The sequence below is a fragment of the Musca domestica genome, unplaced genomic scaffold (assembly GCF_030504385.1).
Source record: "Musca domestica strain aabys unplaced genomic scaffold, Musca_domestica.polishedcontigs.V.1.1 84, whole genome shotgun sequence".
In the NCBI taxonomy this organism is placed as follows: Eukaryota; Metazoa; Arthropoda; class Insecta; order Diptera; family Muscidae; genus Musca; species Musca domestica.
The window spans coordinates 2,452,718-2,473,904 of NW_026712417.1; the positions used below are offsets into that span (position 1 = coordinate 2,452,718).

Consider the following 21,187-nt stretch of genomic DNA (forward strand, 5'->3'; position numbering starts at 1 on the left):
CTTAGGTGATCCTGAGTCTTTCATCCCCCAAGAACTGTGACGAGGAGAACTTAACGCGATCGGTCGGTCTGTGGTCAGCTATGCGGCTTCTGTTAGTGAATACTATTGCTACGCACTAGAAGCACATCCAGACCTGCCAGAATGCAGCCCAGAGAACTGCGACAGGTTGCCTCCAGTGGAGGCGAAAGTCCTTTCCTTACGAGGCGAAAGTCCTTTCCTAACGTAAGCATAATCATATGCTTGCGTTGCAGTACCTGCTTGGGTGTAACCATGAGAGTCATCCCAACCATCGTATGGTGGATACAACTTCCCCACCTAGGCGTGTCAGGAAGGACATAAATGATCTAGGGGGGAGGTCCAAAGCTATAAGAGAGAACCTCTTGATCAAGAAGCCTATCAGGCAGGATTGAGTGTCATTTATAGCGGTGCAGTCGCAGACGCTATCAACAATTACAGGATGAATGCCGTCCTCGGGGTCCACCCCCCATTCATTGCACCTGAAGAACGTCAGCTACCTAGATAACCCAGTGTAGTTTTGGCGCAATTCGGGATGGTGCAGTCGTCTTAATTAGTATTGGGCACGAATTGACGAAGATGTGTGTGACGTCTGTCCGGCGTGTGCAATTGTATGTGTAATTGCACGGCCAAACCTACTCAACTCAATCCAGAAGATCTCTGGTTACAGTCCATTAAGGTAGGCGAATTTTTAAACCTGGAGCTTGAACCAGATTAGCAGAATACAAACATACACATGTACTACTGCTACAACAACAACGAGGAGAATTAAAACTCCGGAAGAACAGAATACTGTATAGACCCCAAAGAAGGGAATGAAGAGTTAAGGCGACACTGCGTTAAGGAACCAATTAATGGAGACCTCCTTTAATGCGGTTCTGAATGGAATTCCTGCTGATAGTCGGCAATATGGGGAAGAGTAAAGCCTTAAGAATTCGCCACTGCATACTTCTGTCTCCTTCGCAGATCCCAATTTAAGCAGGGGGTAAGGATGATGTTTGACGCCAGAAAATTGAAACAGTGAAAATCCGACGTCAAGGAAGTGGTCGGAGGAAACCTCAACATCAGCAGAAATGGTTCGAAAAGTAAAGAAAGCACTTGATAGAAACCCGCGCCGCAGTGGCCCATAAATGGTTCGTGAGCTGAAATGGGGTAAAGCCATTGAAATTAAAAAGTGCAAGAACTTACACCGCAACAGAGAGAAAATAGACTCAAAAGAGCTAAAGAGTTGCTTCCCTTGGCCGAAAGTGGTGAACTGCCGAATTTGGTTTTCTCCGACGAGAAAACATTCGTTGTCCAGCAGTTTGTAAACAAACAACATGATCGTGTTTACTTGCCAAAGAGGTCAGCTGAAAATGTGCACCTTCGATTGGCCACTGAACTCAAGCGCCGGTCATGGTGATTGTGTGGGCCGCCATAACAGCCGATGGTCGCTCTCCGCTCGTATTAATCGACCGTGGCATCAGAAAAAATGACGAATATTATCGCGAAAATATTCTGGAAGGTGTATTAAAGCCTTGGGCACGCAAACATTTTGGCCGCAGAGCTTGGACATTCCAACAGGACTCAGCACAATCGCACTCAGTACGCGCCACCCAAGAACGATTACAAAATGAGGTTCCTCGCTTCATTTTCAGCCCACCAAAATATCTGCATACCAATTCGTTGGACTATTGTGTGTGGAGTATTTTGGAAAGCAAGGTTGGCACTAAAAAATACCAAAGCGTGGATCTCAAGCAAGCGCTTCGCCGACAATGGGCCAAAATACCGCAGTGCAACATTCGGGCAGCGTGTGACATTTTTAAAGGCTATAATTTGTGCCAAAGGTGACCACTTCGAACAAATCTAAACGTATTCTAAAATGTGATGCTATTTCCGACCTTTTTTGCTTTTACTCAATAAAATTAAAAAAAAATGTAAAAATTATGGCGTTTGACTTTGTTGTAGTTTTTTATCTCACCCTGTAAGTGGGATTGTATATATATATATTCGTAATGTTTTGTAGTAATTGGTGATAAAATGTAATAAGAAAACCTATAATTTAGTGAAGAGATTCTTTTGTGAACTCCCAAATTTCGAACCTGTACGCACAAAATTTGGAATTTTTGAAAATTTTGCAGGCCAGTAAAGAAAACAAGGCAATGTTATTTAAATTTTAAAAACTACATTATCTTCTATTCGAAAAATGAATAACAATTTTAAATCGTGCGCAGATAGAATAATATCTGGGATAATTTTTCTTATTTTCATAATTTGAATACATTTTTTAAGTTATTTTACAATCGAACTTGCTGTAGTGCACAAATATTTTGATCACAATATAAATAACCGACAACTCGTATCAGTTAATATTAAAGACAAATCAAAGCATTTGGTTGTGAATGAAATGAATCAGCAAACGTGGAACTCACATCCATCCATACATACGATATGAATGAAACACCGTCATGTCTATGAATTTGAGTGTAATAAAGATTGTTGTACATACTTAGATTATGAGATGCCATAATGTCTGTCAATGAAAAGGGTTATTCAAAAGTTCATAACATTTTTTTTAATTATACTCGAATCTGAAATGACTTTTAAAAAAAGAGAATTTAAAAAATATTTTAGAAACACAGTTTCCTCCTTCCATTGTTATGCCCTACAACACTATGTGTTGGGGTATTATAAGTTTGAGCGGGGCAAAATTTATGTAACACCTCGAAATATTGGTTTCCCACATAGGAAAGTATATTTGGATCTTCCTATCTCGCCGAGTCGATCTAGCTATGTATGTTCGTCCGTCAGTCTGTCCATGTTAATTTGTAACATGTTAATTATTATGTTAATTTGTACAGGTTGCAATTATGGCCCGATCCTCACGAAATTGAAAATGGAGGTGGGGTTAGGATCAGAGTATAATCCTATTTTTTTTTTTTTTGGAGATGATTGCAAAATATTTATGGGTTGAAATGGACCAAAAACAGAAGATTCTCCCGAATTTGCAGTTGTTCTATAGGCCACAATTATGAACCAATCGACGCGAAAATTTAAATGGAGTCAGAGTTTAGAACTGGGCAGAAGCCATCAGACAATATTTTGCGGGTAAAATAGATCCTGACTGTTACGTAAGAAAATACGAATATTTCCACTAAACCGTGAATATTTTTAATCCCAGCCATATCACAAATACATTAAAAAGTCACTTCCGACCATAAAGTAATGCTGCTGGCCAATAAATCCAATCATAGATAAATAGGTACAATATATATGTAAAAGAAATAGATCTTATTTATTCTGATCATAAGTCAAAAACCGCTGGGCCGATTTTCACAATTCCCATCAATTCGGAATGGTCTCTTGCCAGAAAATGAAAAAAATTAAGAAAATCGCGGAAAATTGTGCCAATAAAAAAGTGAATACTTTTTGTTCTATTTTTTTCTAATTTTATACCCTACACCACAACAAGGTGGTCAGGGTATTATCTCTTTGTGCATTTGTTTGTAACAGGCAAAAGGAAACGAGATAGACACATAGTTCCTTTTGATGATCTGCATAGAATCACATTCTGAGTCGATTTATGCATGTCCGTCCGTCCATCCGTCTGTCCATGTATTTTTGTAAACAAAGTACAGTTCGCATTAATTGCTCTATCCAGATGAAATTTTGCACAAACCATTTGTTTGGCCCAAGGACGAACCCTATTTAAATTGGAGATAATCGGTAAAAAGTTAGATATAGCTTCCATATATATCTTCGTCCGATTTGCCTTTTATTGTGCACCAAACGTGCAATATAAGTCCGAATAGTATGGAATTTTGCACGTACGATCACTGGACCTGAAAATATGTATGCCAAATTTGATCGAAATCGGTTCAAATATAGCTATAGCTCCCATATATATTGTTCATCCGATTTGTTATTTTTCTATTCCGCAGCCGTAATATGCATTCTGTAACGACAATATTTGGGGAAATAACATATACAGCTCAGAAATACCTTTGCTAAATTTTATCGAGATCGGTTCAGATTTGGATATAGCTCCCATATATAACTTCGTCCGACTTACATTTGATTGTGCACCAAACGTCTAATATTTGCCCAAATTGGATGAAATTTGGCACTTACGACCGAATTGAGTCTAGAAGCTTGTGTGCCAAATTTGGTGAAGATCGGTTCAGATATAGCTCCCATATATACTGTTCATCCGATTTGTCATATTTGTTACCCACAGCCGTAATATGCACTCCGTAACAACGATATTCAGGGAAATATATCAAATACAGCTCAGAAATATCTTTGCGAAATTTTATCGAGATCGGTTCCGATTTGGATATAGCTCCCATATATATTTTTATCCGATTTCAAATTAATTGTGCACCAAATGGGCAATACAAGTCCGAATTTAAAAGATACAAATGCTTCGTCCTTTGAACTTGAAATTATAATTATAATCATAGCGTGTATGATTGAATTCTCCCGTAAAAACTTTTATTTGTTATGCGGAGCTCTACTAAATTAGCAAAGTGGTGTAGGGTATCATAAAGTCGGCCATGCCCGACTTTAAGACTTTCTTTACTGGTTATCATATTTTTATCGCATGCGATAAGATTTTTTCAATTTGACTTACAATTTTGAATTGTAAATTTTCTAAATTTGTACACACCGCAACACTACGCTTTGAGTGCATTATAGACATGTCACAATTATCGTCCGATCCTCACGAAATTTTGCATGGGGTTTGGGTTAGGGTCAGAACTAAAGCGTATTGTTCTTAAGATGTACATTTACATAGTCCAAATGGACTAAAAAAATTAAATGTTTCTAATTTTGTTGTCGCTCTATAGGCCACAATTGAAAACCCGAGAGTTAATGACATGGAAGAGTCTAGCATTTTGGATGACCATTGGGCTATATTTAGCTGTAAATTCCCCGGGCAAATTCCCCGGGTCAAAACCTAAGGGTAACATCTGGACTCTATGACCTTACGATATCTTTCAAAATGCATTTCGACATAAGAGGACTTCGAACATATTACATGGTCGGCCCCGCACGACTATAGCCTTTGATTACTTGTTATGAGTAACCTTCTTTAAAAATATAAAAAATTGTTAATATTCAAGTCTTCTATACGCTTTCTACGCTGTAATTATCAACTAGCTTTGCAAAAAATGTGTATCACCCACCGACAAAACCCATTAGGAACTTGTTCAGTTTATTTTTTGTTTACCTTAGGAAATTGAAAACCTTTACCAGCCACCACATCACCACCTGCCGCCGTCCGTTTGTCAAATGGAAATTTGTGACACATTCAAACGCGAATTGTATGGAAGAAATAAAATACGGCTAAATGTTAAGTGTATCATGGGAAAAATACTTAAACAGCACATCACACCTCGGCATTGTTGTCATTAGCATCTCAAATGTTGTTTTTTGTATTTTTTTCCTCTCATTCCGAACGCTACGAGACATTGTAACTTTTTAACGTTTTTTTCTTTGTATTGAAATCAAAAGCGCCTACATTAAATTAAAGGGGGCTACTACTGCTAAGAGAGAAGGGGCCACATCTGTTGTACAAGGCCACTTGACCTTGATTTTACGAACGAAATAAGGCAGTACATGGCTGCAACACAATAGTACAAAACTAGTTTAAATGTTTTTTTTTTCGTTCTCTTTAAAAATGTTAATATTCAAATAAAACTTTAATGGTAAATGAAATAACTAACAACACACAGTCACAAAACAACAAATATTTTACACCAAAAATACATAATTAGGGAATTCAACGTGGATTGAGTAAGGTAATGAGTAATGTGAAAAATTCAATATTAAATATACCAATTACTGCCCTAATTAATAATAAAAAACAAAAGGCAAAATTGAACTCCAAGGAGTGGAAGAGGTTAAAAAGTCGGGTTCTGTGACAGCCTATGCTTCGCATCTGTTTTAAATCTGACACAAAAATTACAGGTTCCGACTATATCGGCTACTTTCTTCACTTTCACTTATATGAGATGTATACAAGGTGGCGCAGAATATGCTATACATTTTACTAATGGTCCCTAATGTCAGTTCTGTTTTGACATTTCTGTAGTAACTACATGCGAAATGCAGGTTAATTGAAAATGTTACGCTGCTCTGCCCCAGAACGCGGAATATTGCTAACTATTTATTTGACCAATAATCGGTCGGTGACTTTGGCACAACGTGAATGTCGTCGTTCCTGGCTGTCCAACGCCTACTGTTGAAAGACTACCACGTTTAGCCGCACGCCTCGAAGAGACTTCCCAACAAAAGATGCTGCCAGGCGTGGCACAACCCGGAGTATCCGTTCTGCAGAGAATATTGCTACTGTAGGCGAGGATGTCATGTAAGCGACATCGACCAGACGACGTGCCACATAACAGTTGAATTCTGGTACAAGATTTGAAGATGTTTCCGTTCAAAGTCCAGATAGTGCGTCAGCTGTTAGCTGCTGACCGCCAATCGTGTCTAACATACGCTCAAGCCATCATTAATCACAACCAAGGGGATGGTTTTTTCATAAAAAAAAAAAAAAAAAACTTTGGGAGATGATGCCATCTTTCCATCTTAGCGGGTACGTAAATAGGCAAAATATACGCTTCTGGGGCACTGAAAATCCACGAAGAGCCATTACACCCACTCAAAGTCACTATATGGTGTGCTGTTTTCTCTGGGGGAATCATCAGACCTCAGTCGCGGGCCAAACGGTTACAGTAAATGGTGAGCGCTACAAAGCAACGTTCAACGACTAATTTTTGCCGCAACTTGATGAGTTGGGATTGGAAAAAACTAGATGATTTGGGTTTGAAAAATATGTGGTTCCAAAAGAACGGCACACACTGCACCCGGGCGCCTAATCTCCCGTTTTGGTGATTTGCACTGACCAGCAAGATTACCTGATTTGACCGCTCCAGACTTCCTTTTGTGGGGCTTTTTTAAATTCGCGGTTTTATGTCAACAAGCCTCAAACACTTTCAGCTCTTAAAGACAACATCCGACAAGAATGTGGGGACCTATCTCTGGAATTTTCGGCCAAAGTGATGGAAAATGTCATTAAAAGGGGCTTAAATTATAATAAACTGTGGCGTCGGCCCTCTACACGATATCATATTCTCGACTTGATGCGAAAAAAAATAAAGAAATTGAATTGAAATTACAGCCAAAAAATATCGGAAGTTTACTTTTGCGCCTCCTTGTATATTTATATATTCATGATCAGCATAAAATTCTAAGCCGATTTAACAATGACCGTCTGTCATCATACAGCCCACATTATGTGACGTAGCTCTTTAATGTCACATTTTAATGTCTAAAAATTGGTATTTGTAGTTCTTTATGGGTTGTAGGTCCGGCGTCGAAACATTGCACATATAGGTCCACGTTTTCGTATTTTGATCATTTTTGATGCCCGTGAAGATAAATTTTAAAATATAAATGCAAAGACACAAGTCACTTTTATTTTGTGTTGGTGCGCAAGGGGTTAATTGCAAAATAGTTTTTTTTAATATTAATGATTTTTACCATTTTTTGGAAATTAATTAATTAAATTAATTTAACAGGAAAATGACACAATTTCCCGACGAGGACGAATAACGAGTGGTGTTGGCGGTAGGGAAACTGCATGGAAAATGCTGAATTGCACAAAAACTATGCTAGCTGCGTCATTGAAGCGGGTCTTAAATGAAAGGTCTCGAGGAGTACTTTCTGGCTTTATATGCCTTATATTCCCAACTGATTTCAGATAATCGAATTTTTTCGATTTTCTAACCAAAGTGGAGGTTTCGGTAGGGAAACTGCATGGAAAATGCTGAATTGCACAAAAACTATGCTAGCTGCGTCATTGAGGCGGGTCTTAAATGAAAGGTCTCGAGGAGTACTTTCTGGCTTTATATGCCTTATATTCCCAACTGATTTCAGATAATCGAATTTTTTCGATTTTCTAACCAAAGTGGAGGTTTCGGTAGGGAAACTGCATGGAAAATGCTGAATTGCACAAAAACTATGCTAGCTGCGTCATTGAGGCGGGTCTTAAATGAAAGGTCTCGAGGAGTACTTTCTGGCTATATATGCCTTATATTCCCAACGGATTTCAGTTAATCGAATTTTTTCGATTTTTTAACCAAAGTGGAAAAAATTCAAAAAAAAATCAGAAAGTACTCCTCGAGACCTTTCATGTAAGACCCGCCTCAATGACGCAGCTAGCATAGTTTTTGTGCAATTCAGCATTTTCCATGCAGTTTCCCTACCGAAACCGCCACTTTGGTTAGAAAATCGAAAAAATTCGATTATCTGAAATCAGTGTTGATTTATCCAATGCGTTCCAAAAAAAAAATGGTAAAAATCATTAATATTAAAAAAAAAAAACTATTTTTCAATTAACCCCTTGCGCACCAACACAAAATACAAGTGTCTTGTGTCTTGGCATTTATATTTTAAAATTTATCTTCACGGGCATTTATTTTTGCCACATTTTTTTCGGATTTGTCCAAGAATTGCCATTTGTAGATCGTAACAGGTTCTACTTCCGGTGGCTGATCATTGAATATATATAGGTCCACGTTTTCGTATAGCCCTCCATATTACGGTACCTCCCGATATTCGGTATGTTGATGATTTTTGCACATTTTTTTCCTAATTCATCCAAAAATTGGCATTTGTAGTTCGTAATGGGTTCTAGCTCCGGTGGCGCCCTTATATAAGGATTACCTCCCGATATTCAGTATTTTGATGATTTTTTCCACATTTTTCCACGGATTTGTCTAAAAAAGCTATTTATTGTTCGGTATTTGTTCGAGTTCTGCGCGGGTATTCATGATTGGTTTGACAGTTAATCTAGAATCTTTATAATTGGTGTATTCAAAGATTTTTAAATCGTCTCAAGAAAGTGATTCGGAATAGATCAACTTTAGTAAATATGGGTCGAACTTTTCTCCTCTTTTATATTACAAAACAAATTAAGAAACCCATACTAACCCTGACCACATTAGGGTTGTAGGGTATACGAATTATTTAGCATTAAACAAAATTGCCAACTTGTTAAATTTAGTAAATTCAATTAAAAATTTAAAATATGGGACAACAATAGCAAAACATTAACAATAACACAATAATAACTGCATGTTTTATTTTGGTCAATAGCAACATATCATGCATTCACTCATATTTTTTTATTTTGCGGTTTTTTGATTTTATTTTCATGTTTTTTTTTTTTTGCAGTTGTTGTTAATCTACATGAAATGTCTTAACATGATCAAGGTTATTAATGTAGGCAAGCGACTGGAGATAAGAAAAAGAAAAACGTTTGTGCAAACTAATATTTAATATTGAAATAGGAGCAGAGAGAGAGAGAGAGAGAGAGAGAGAAAAAGAGATAGAGTGAGTGATATGAATGAAATGGGAAAAGTGTGGGTGGTAAAGTTGGTGAACAAAAATTCTATGAAAATCCAATATTCTCCAGTGATATCTGCTAAAGTTTCCTAGAATATTGGAGTCACAATTATTTAAACGTATACTGCGATATTAACATGTAAATTTACACTTCTTTGGGAACGTTTGTCATTTTTACTAAACGGCTATAAAAACGACAAAAGTTCCCATTTTTTTGTTACAGGTAAATTATATAAATTACTTTGATAAGATTTACGATTTCAAGATGGAATACAGGGTTGCCCATATTTGACGGACCCATGACTCTTTGGGCCCATTTCAATCGACGAGGCTTGTCCGCAGGCAACATTCTTTGCGTCAATTGAATTTTGTACGGGAACAAATGCAAATTAATGCGAATAATCCATTGTAAAGTGTACCGAGCCATGCCCAACTGCTGAGAACGGCGTTTTTGGGATGTTCTTGGGGACCTCTCAACACTGGCTCGTACGGCCGATCGCCTTGGTCGACTTTTATATGGCCTCTTCGGATTAGAAAGAACCTTACCAGTCGAAAATTTTTCGTATAAACGCTTAATGGTGTTCTTAGAAGGCACACTTCTCACATTTTTTAATGTTTTAAAAGCACGTTGAGTTTTCACAATTGACTTCTTGTAAATTTCAACTATTTCAGAGCGCTCGCGTGGCGTGTATTGGTTCATGGTAAAAATCAGCTTGGACTGACGCTTCAAACGCGGTATGTCATTAAGCGATGTGACATCTCTGTCAAAAGTTATGGCGTTGCCAGATCGGTCCGTCGAATATGGGCAACCCTGTACATACTCTTAGACAAGGGTGTCTTATTATTCTTTAGATCATTTGCCTATGATGATATCATAACGTTACAACGACGCACTTTCCCCCTCAAAGGAAGCCAAATAATCCTGAAATCAGGGTTGCTTTTGACAACGGCCCAAGGTTCGGGACCTGAAACGAATTTCCTGTTCGTAGAAGGGAGATCATACATCCCAGCGGAAACAGCAGCGCTAGCATATGATCGGGTTGAGCCACAGATGTCAAAATCTACTGTTCCCAGAGAACTGATAATGAAAATCACACAAGCGGAGAAAAAGTGTTTTCAATCTCTGAATTCTGCCTTCCTGAGGAGAGAATTGAGGAGGTTCCCTTACTGTTTACAATGGTTTATGTTGTAAATTTCATTATCTCTTTAAAATTTGCAAAGCAACATAAGTTTTTTATTTCAAATTCAACTCTACAGGGTGATATGAAAAAACTGCAACAAACTTCAGACTGCTGTCATTTCTAAGCCACTCGTCCGACAGATGTTAAAATTATTCCAGTGACACCTCATTATATTGTTTACAAGCGTACAAAAGCACTTTGGTGGAAATAAATCTTTTGTATCTCGTACCATCGCTCGTTACCGTGATACTGGTTGCGTAGCCCGACGTCAAGGAAGTGGACGGGAGAAAACAGCAACACCGGGAATGGGTCGAAATACCGCAGAGAAAACATTCGGGCAACGTGTGACGATTTCATTGGCCGTTTGAAAGCCATAATCCGCTCCAAAGGTGACCAATTTGAACAAATCTAAACTTATTCTAAAATTTGATGCTATTTCCGACATTTTTATACCCTCCACCTTAGAAAGGAGGGTATATTAACTTTGTCATTCCGTTTGTAACATCCTTAAATATTCGTCGTAGACCCCATAAAGTATATTTATTCATAATCAGCATAAAATTCTAAGTCGATTTAACGATATCCGCTTGTCTGTCCGTCTGTCTGTCTGTCTGTTTGTTGAAATCACGATACAGCCCACATTATTTGACGTAGAGCGCCAAAATTTAGCAGAGAAATTTGTATTGTGTCTAGGATGGTTGGTATTGAAAATGAGATATATCGGTCCACGTTCTGGTATAGTCTCCATATAACGGTACCTCCCGATATTCGGTATTTTGATGATTTATGCCACATTTTTTCACGGATTTGTCTGAAAATTGGTATTTGTAGGTCATAACGGGTCCCTGAGCGTGTGGCAAAACATTGCATGTATAGGTCCACGTTGTGGTATAGCCCCCATATAAAGGTACCTCCCAATATTCGGTATTTTATTTTTTTTGCCACATTTTTTCACGGATTTGTCTAAAAATTGGTATATGTGGGTCATAATGGTTTCCAGCTCCGGTGGCGAAACATTGCATGTATGGGCCCATGATTTGGTATAGCCCCCATATAACGGTACCTCCCGATATTCGGTATTTTGATGGTTTTTGCCACATTTGTTCACTGATTTGTCTAAAAATTGGTATTTGTGGGTCATAATGGGTCCCTGAGCGTGTGGCAAAACATTGCATGTGTAGGTCCACGTTTTGGTAATTGGATGATTTTTGCCACATTTTTTCACGGATTTTCTGAAAATTGGTATTTGTTGGTCATAATGGGTTCCAGCTTCGGTGGCGAAATATTGCATGCATGGGTTCATGAATTGATATAGCCCCCATATAACGGTATCTCCCGATATTCGGTATTTTGATGGTTTTTTCCACATTTTTTCACTGATTTGTCTAAAAATTGGTATTTGTGAGTCATAATGGGTTCTAGTTCGTGTGGCAAAACATTGTAATTATAGGTCCACCTTTTGGTGTAGCCCCCATATAACGGTACCTCCCGATATTCGGAATTTTAATGGTTTTTGCCACATTTCTTCTAATGTTTCTTTTACCCTAAGGTGGAGGGTATTAAAAGTTTGGCCCGGCCGAAATTAATGTTTTTTTACTTGTTATAACACTGTAGAGGCTTTAAAAGTTTATAATTTTGAAAGGAAATTTAAATTCTTGTAGGCATATATTTTATCAAATTAAGCGCTGAGATGACATATGGATGGATGTTCACCAAACAAACATATTTGTAAAGATAAAAGTTCTCTTAAAACTCAAAACTTTTCATTACAAATTTATGTTTTTTTTTCTAGACATGGCAAAACATAATATAAGTATTATCAAGGAAATGTTTCGAATTTAAAATGAAAAGTTTCTAAAAGATTTTTGGTGATACTAAATTGTGAAAAATAGATTGCAAATGTGTTAGCGTTAACGATGCATAAAAACAACAAATACATGTGCAAGCCATTAACAATAATAAAAACAAACAACAGTTTTAGTTTTTCTACACATCAAAACATTTCAAACAATTATTGCTATTATTATTATTTTGAAAACAAAACAAGCAAACAAACAAACAAATCGTTGACATACGATACGTTTTTCTTTTTTTTTGCAAATTCATTCATTTTCTTCATTGTAACCTTCAACCAACAAAATAAAAATGAAAACTCACGATGCTCACAACCTGTTCGTTCTGAAAATAAAATAAAAAACAATACAGAAAAATGATAAATAATCAAATTTTGTGTTACAGAAAGAAGGAAGGAAAATTAAAAACAAAAATAAACAACAACAACATATTAAAAATAATCTCATTTGGAAGGCACAAATAATAATGAAAGTAAAAGTGTAAACAAAGAGAAGTTACGTATACGTTTGTAAATAAAAATTAAAAATTCTAAATAAAATACATATAAAGATTTCAATCCAAAAAATAAATATCAACAATAAATTTAATTAACATGAATTAATTGTTTTCATTTCAATATTTAATAACTCATAACTGGGTTAAAGACAATCAATCCAGTTTCATTCTCATATGGGTTAATGCATTAAAATTTTGAATGACACACTTTTGCATCACACAAAGGTTTTGACGTTGATATGTCCAAATCGAAATGGACTACATCACAATCTGTGAATGGTAGCCAAGTATTTTAAATATAATCCTACAAATCCTCTTGGAAAAATTGTTCTATTGTAACGGATTCAAATTAAATGGTCCATTCACTAATCCGCCATTGTCTCAGCCTTAAAACATCTTCAATTTATTACCCAAAATTACCCTACAAGTTACCTGACAACCGATAAGACTGTTCATGCAAAATATACAGGGTGAGGTGAAAAAACTGCAACCAACTTCAGACTTTTGTCATTTCTAAGCCACTCGTCCGACAGCTGTTAAAATTATTCCAGTAACAGCTCATTATCTTGTTACAAGCGTACAAAACCATTTTGGTGAGAATTTTCCAGAAAAAAATTCATCGTCATGGAATTCAAGCGTGATGGTTTGATTTCTTTATATTTGGCTGGAATACCACAAGTGGCTATCGTTAGAGCACCCCAGCATTTAAATGGGAATAAATCATTTGTGTCTCTTACCATCGCTTGTTACCGTGATACTGGTAGCGTAACCCGACGTCAAGCAAGTGGATGGAAGAAAACAGCAACATCAGCAGAAATGGTTCGAAAAGTAAAGAAGCGGCTAGATCAAAACCCGCGTCGCAGTGGCCGAAAAATGGCTCGTGAGTTGAACATATCGCAATATTCCATTCGGCAAATATTGGAAAATGAGCTCGGGGTAAAGCCATTGAAATTCTAAATAGTGCAAGAACTTACACAGAAAAAAAATAGACTCAAAAGAGCTAAGTGTGGTGGTGAACTGCCGAATTTGGTTTTCTCCGATGAGAAAACATTCGTTGTTCAGCAGTTTGTAAACAAACAAAATGATCGTTTTTACTTGCCAAAGAGTTCAGGTGAAAATGTGCACCTTCGTTTGGCCACCAGAACTCAAGCACCGGTCATGGTAATGGTGTGGGCCGCCATAACAACCGATGACCGCTCTCCGCTCGTATTAATCGACTGTGGCATCAGAATAATACACAATGAGGTTCCTCGTTTCATTTCCAACACACAATGGACACCAAAATTTCCGGATACCAATCCGTTGAACTATTGTGTCTGGAGTATTTTGGAAAGCAAGGTTGGCACTAAAAAATACCAAAGTGCCGATCACCTCAAGCAAGCGCTTCGCCGGGAATAGACCAAAATACTGCAAGAGCAACATTCAGGCAGCGTGTGGCTGTTTCATTGGCCGTTTGAAGGCCATGATTCGTGCCAAAGGTGACCAATTCGAACAAATTTAAACTTATTCTAAATTTGATGCTAATTCCGATATTTTTTGCTTTCATTCAATAATATTTAAAAAAATGTAAAAATTATGGCGTTTGACTTTGTTGCGGTTTTCTTATCTCACCCTGTATGTAATTTGAAGACAATCGGGCTTTTAAGTAACATTTTATACGAGTTATAATTATTCAAAATTATGACCCTTTGTGGGGAGGTACTTTCGCACCTGACATAGCACTGATGCAAATATTAGGATTTGCAAAGTTGGAGCAAAATCGGATTGTCCTTTCTCTTCCTGTGCAGTAATTTTTTTTTTTTTTTTGAAAATTTCAACCTTTTGTGGGGAAGGTACCAGAAGGAGTGGACTGATTTTGCCCATTTCCGAACTCGATCTAAGTTTGACAACAATATTACGATATACCTAGTTTGGACTAAATCGGATACTACCATCGAGAGTTATCGTGCGCACCAGTCAGACAGACGGACGGATAGACAACACTAGATCGACTCCTGAAACGGATTTGGTCTAAAGGGACCTAGGGTCTAAAACCGTTATTTCGAAGAGGCACCTTTTGATCGTATCAAATAATATATATCCTCTCTAGCCATATGTCTGGGGTCTAAAACGGGTTTTTTGATTAGATACTTTTTGACCGTATAAAATCATGTTTGCATGCATAGCTATAAGGATGAGGCTAAAAAAATATTCAAAAATGCCCAAATACGCACTTTCAGAGGCCACAACATTTTTAACGGTATAATTCTTAGCAAATTCATAATAGAACAAACTTACCGCACTTTTCATTTGGAAAATGTCACGACTTGGAAACTTTTGCTTTGACTTGGTCTATAGTAACTCAGCTTGGCTGCAGAACGTGAAGAACTAGCTCTCAATGAATTTAAAAATTTTTGGAAACTCATCTGGTTTATAGTACCCATATTTTTTCTATTGAATTTTTATGTCATTTGAACTGAACAAGTTAATTATATTAATTATTTTTTTATTTCATTTTATTTTAGGTGTCAATTAGAAGCAAAAATATTAAACTCGATTTTGAAAGTTTTATTTTAACTGCGAAATAATTGCCAAATAATTTCCGAATGACATCAAGAGACGAATATGAAAAAAATTCTTTGATTGAGTTTTAATTCTCCTTTCACTTTAGGTTAGACAATTCTGAATGAATTAGCAAAGGAAGCTACGATTAATAAAAATGACAACTTGTTCGACAGATAGATATACGACATAAGCCGTGACTCAAACATCAAAGGTCTCATATATAAAATAATATTTGCCAAGTATTTTGCAAACAAAGATCGACCAATCGTCCGACAAACTCCCATGTAATTTAAGTTATATGCATTACTGAACTTGTCATTGCTCATTAAAAAATATATTAAATTCAAAGCTCTATGAAATATTCGTATCTTTCCATTATTTTATTTCTAAAATAAAATAATAACCAAATTGTATTTCTTTTCGTTGTTGTTTCTTTATGGTTAATTTCCGTTTCATTGCCAAGCAGGTAAGTGGAACAGGTTTATGTGAAGTTGCTTGCGATTTGTCGCCGTGAAGCTTTGAGAGTTTTATGTGATATAAAACGTTAACGGTATGTACATAAATGACGTAATTGTTGAAGAAAACGTGGTCGAGTAGCTGGCCTGTATAAATTGGTATGTATGTACGTACATACAACTACACGGAAACAAGTATTTTACAATCAGGCCAAAATGGGAATTGGGTCTTATCAAAGAAAAAACGAAATACTTTTTTGGGTTAAATTTGGTTCTCTGTTTGGTGGTAGAAAGGTATTCCACCAGCAAAGCCTAATGAATATTACACACATCTATAGAAATAAAGAAGACAATAAAAGTGTTCTGATTTCTTTCTTCTTTGTCGTAAAGCAAAAAACGAATATCAAAGCAAAAGAATATAACATGACCACAATTAGTGGAGAAATCAATAATTGTTTGGCTTGTAGAACTCATCCAACACAGCCCCAAACCATTTACCAGCCACGGCACCCACACAGCCTGCCTCGCTTTATATGAATTTTTGGTTGATTGGCGTCACAGTTATGTGTACATAAATAGCAATCCTTGCCAAGGTCATTGACATGTCACTTTTGGCATTAACCGCAAATGTCATGCGAAAAAATAATTGTTTGTGACCATTACTTTTTCTACAATTTATTCACATGGATCACGGATAATGGATAAATTTGTGAAGGACATTAAACTTCTCTATTAAGTTTATTATGTAACATAACAGTGGTTTACTTTATTACATATATATAGGGTGAGATAAAAAAACTGCAACAAAGCCAAACGTCATAATTTTTACATTTTTTTGAATAAAACAAAAAAAGTTGGAAATATCAACAAATTTAGAATAAGTTTAGATTTGTTCAAATTGGTCACCTTTGACACGAATTATGGCCTCCAAACCGTCACACGCTGCCCTAATGTTGCTCTGCAGTATTTTGACCTATTCCCGGCGTGCTGAGAGCGATGGTGCTGAGTCCTGTTGGAATGACCAAGGTCTGCGGCCAAAATGTTTGCTTGCCCAAGAAACCCTCCAGAATATTTTCGCTGTATTCGGCATTTATTCTGATGCCACAGTCGATTAATAGGAGCGTAGAGCGACAATTGGCTGTTTTGGCGGCCCACATGGCCGACGCTTGATTTCTGGTGGACAACCGAAGCTGCACATTTTCAGCTGACGTCTTTGGCAAGTAAATACGATAATTTTGTTTGTTTACAAACTTCTAGACAACGAATATTTTCTCATCGAAGAAAATCAAATTCGGCAGTTCACCACTTTCGGCCTAGCGAAGCAACTCTTTAGCTCTTTTGAATTGCGGTGTAAGTTCTTGCACTTTTTGGAATTTCAATGGCTTTACCCTGAGCTCATTTTTCAATATTTGCCGAATGGAATATTGCGATATGTTCAGCTCACAAGCCATTTTTCGCCACTGCGACGCAAGTTTCGATCATGTCGCTTCTTTACTTTTCGAACCATGTTGCTGTTTTCTTCCTTCCACGTCCTTGACGTAGGGCTACGCTACGATAACGAGCGATGGTACGAGACACAACATTTAAATGCTGGAGTGCTCCAACGATAGCCACTTGTGGTTTTCCAGCCAAATATAATGAAATCCCACATCTCGCTTGAATTCCATCACAAATAACATTTTTTCTATAAAATTCTTGCCAAAATGTACACTTGTAAACAACATAATGAGCTGTCACTGGAATAATATTAACAGCTGTCGGAAAAGTGGCTTAGAAATGCCAACAGCTTGAAGTTGGTTGCAGTTTTTTCATCTCACCCTGTATATATATTATAGAGGACCTTTTGGGCGACTTACATCTATAGGAAGGTTTTTTATCAAAGGGATCCCGTGCAGAATTATTTTCATAAGAAAATGTTCAGTTGCTAAAAACCCTAAATGACATAACCCTTATAAAAATGTGTTCAAACTCCTCAAAATAGGGAATATCAGTCAGTATTTTCATATGGAGACTAATCAAAATTATTACCTTTATAAAAAATTTTATAAAATATCGGGACCTTCCTTTACATGAAGTCCATATAGATAATTTACTCCCAGAAGGGTTGGAACCCATTATGATTTTTTAAAACCCAATTTAAAGAGTCCCATTTAAAAATATGGCTTATATCATCAAATCAGTGAATATCGGGAGGTAACGATGTATATGGACTAGTCGAAAACATAAACCTATATAAACAACATCTTACAAGAGTGAATGGCCAAACAGAATTTTTCCAAGTGGTAAATAATGTCTGAATTATCTTTGAAAATATTATAGGGATCTTGTCAGTTTTTTCCGCATTGAGGCCCATAACCAACTAAAAAAAACTAAGGTTTACCCGAGCCAGTGGAAATACAACAGAAATTAAGAAAATACAAAGCTGGTGGTCGAGCTTGACGGACGATTATTGATTTCCCCTGGAAACAGATTGGGAAGTACTTAATTTCTATAACATGTTCATTTTAAAATACGGGATTAGTTGTCTATCTTGTAAATAAAAACTGACGCCAAAATGTACTTATAAACCCATTATTTGGTAATGTGATTATTTTGTATGTAAATATATTTAATTGGGCGGAATAAATTACAAAACGTATACCTAAATAGATAACAACGTTTGTAATTTTTTACATCATTAAAAAAACACCCTATCTCCCATTTGCTCTAAATGGCATGCCTTTTTTATGGGTGCCCAAAGATGTAGCCAAAAAAGGTATTCTAAACCACTGTACGTTGAATAGCGTGGGATTAATTATTATTTATGTTTAGTCTACAATTTCAAAAGTTCGGTAAACATTTGAATAAGCATCATATTGAAACCTCATTTTCACATATGACTCAAATTTATTTTTATTTAATTTGCTTCTTTTTCTCCAAGAATTTTAAAGTCTTGAATTCATTTTATTATTGTTGTGATTCCATTTAAACCCCAATGTCATTATACGCTATAGATAATTTAAAGAGGGTGATTTCTTATCATCAATTCTTCTTATTTAATTTACAGTCACCACACTACTTCCTTTTGTCTTCAGAGTTAATGTTTGTGGCTCTCTCCCCTTTTAGTTGGGAGTACTTGTCGTCAAGAATTTTAAAATGAAGGAGAAAAAAAAAGAACATATTCACGCTGATACAGTTCATTAACTTTTTGCGATAAATTTCGTTGGTTTGGCTTGTGTTAAATTCAACTTTGCCAAGCCAATACCGATTCATTGTGTATTTATCTACTGAAAGTAGCGAATGAGCGGGCATTGGATTCGTAGTATCATACCGCCATCGACAGTGCCACTATTTGCCACTGCTACTTAAATTTAGCACCACAATTTTATATTGAGTCACATTTTGGTTCGGTGTGTCTGTGTGCCATGCCGGAGAATTACAATGCAAAAGAAGTAAAAAAAAAAAGTCTACAAAATGATAAACAATGGGGGGAAGGGAAGCCCAAATTATAAAATATTGCGGAAAAGTTTTTTTTTTTTTTATTTTTTTATTTTTTTGTGTTATCAATTGTTTTACGTAAATGACTAAGAATTTAAATATAAATATTTGTATGTGCCAATTGATAAATTTAATAATTGTCACATTTTAATTGGAAAAGTGAACCAGTTACTGATTATGAAGAGCAGGGGAGGTAGGTGGTGTTCTGAAGAATGCATTCTAATGGTTTTTACTATGTAATACCGCAAGCATGGAGCTGCAAGCGTTTGCAATTACGAAATACTTGAATATTATTAAAGATGTCACAGCTCAGGAAAGTACAAAGGAACGACTATCGAAACTATTTAGGGAGCTCAACTGGTGGAAAACTAAATTATCCAAATAAAAAGTACAGAATCGTAACCATAATATAGTAAATATTCCGGGGGTGGTGTCCTTAGAGTTGTCCCCGGGGTGAGTCCCTGTCACGGCTATTTAAACTAAACCTCTGGATGGGCCACACTTCCCTTTTGAGACTATCGTCATTTCTTGCCGTTGTAAACAGAAGCAAGACACAAAACATTGATGTGTATCTCATGTCTTCTTAGTGTTAAATATGCCAATAACAATTAAAAAAAAATTATAATTCTTCATAGTTAGATATTAAAAAAAAAACAACAACAACTACCATTAATGCATTTCATACCACCACAATCTACCACTTACGACAATTACCATAAATGTACACATTAATAACTGACGAGAATCGAAACAAAATCTGACGTCAAATCGTCTAATGTATACACTTACATTATTGCGGTTTCTAAAGTCGGCCTTAAAGGTCGTTGCACTTGGCACTGCTGCAGTGACCTCAAATGGATGAATAAACGCATACCTATCTATAATAGCACTGAAGAAGCAAATGTGTGCCTGTGTCTGTTGTGGTGTTACAATCAAATTAGCCAAATGTTTTTATTAGGTTTAAAATTTGAACATACTAAAAGTTTGGTCTCGAAAAATGAAATTTGTGAAAAGTATATCAATATTCTCAGTTCAATGTCATTGTTAGCTACTGACAATTTCAAGATGGGTTTCTCCTTATCATCAATTAATTTTATTTAATTCATAGTCACCTCACTATTTCCTTTTGTCTTCAGAGTCAATGTTGTAGTACCCGTTCCTTTAAGCTGGAGTACATGTGGACAAGAACTTTAAAGATGAGAAGAAAGTAACAAAATATTCGTGCTGATACAGTTCATTGTCATTTTTTGGTTTTGCTTGAACAACAATTTACCCACAAGTAAAAGCCTGAATTGATTGGAAAAAATTAAAAATTATATGCAAGTTATCGTAATTGAAAAAAAACGGCAAAAATTATACGAAAATGCATTTCGAAACCTTGCGGGAAATTCCAATCATTTTCCATACAAAATTTACGAAGAATGGCCGCACCACGATAGGGTCCCTGGATGTGAGGACAAGTTAGTGAATATCACTCAAGAGTTGAAGAAAATCCAGGTTTGTACATTCCTCCTCGTTCTTTTAATGTAGACTTGGGACTAAAGTTAAGAATAGATTACAAAATTAATTTCGGCTATAAATGGCTAGCTTTTTCATAAATGAACGAAGAAAGTTAGGATGACTTAAATGTCAATTAAATATCGACCTCCAATGTTATTTTTTCAATTTAAGCCAGACAAAAATCCTCTTATGTATTCTCACACTTAGGGCTTATAAGATTTAGTTTAAACAGATCTAAGCCGGCCGATCATCAAGATCCTCGTGTCCTTTACC

General features: G+C 36.3%; 1 protein-coding gene across 20 annotated transcripts in view; it reads right to left on the minus strand.

Annotated features, from left to right (window-relative positions):
* LOC101889181 (JNK-interacting protein 3) overlaps positions 1-21,187 on the minus strand; it is a 263,742-nt gene that overhangs the window by 21,175 nt on the left and 221,380 nt on the right. For 11 of the 20 annotated variants that reach the window (XR_002194475.2, XM_059131279.1, XM_059131284.1 and 8 more), the window contains one exon: positions 12,747-12,767. The exons of 7 other annotated variants lie outside the window; for them this stretch is intronic. Coding sequence is in view for 12 of the 13 variants with exons in the window: in XM_059131279.1 (XP_058987262.1) it covers positions 12,747-12,767 (21 nt within the window). In the remaining variant the exon portion in view is untranslated. Of the gene's footprint in view, positions 1-12,746; positions 12,768-15,215; positions 15,370-21,187 lie in introns of those variants that run through there. 2 more of the 20 variants (XM_059131280.1, XM_059131271.1) reach the window with 2 other exon arrangements.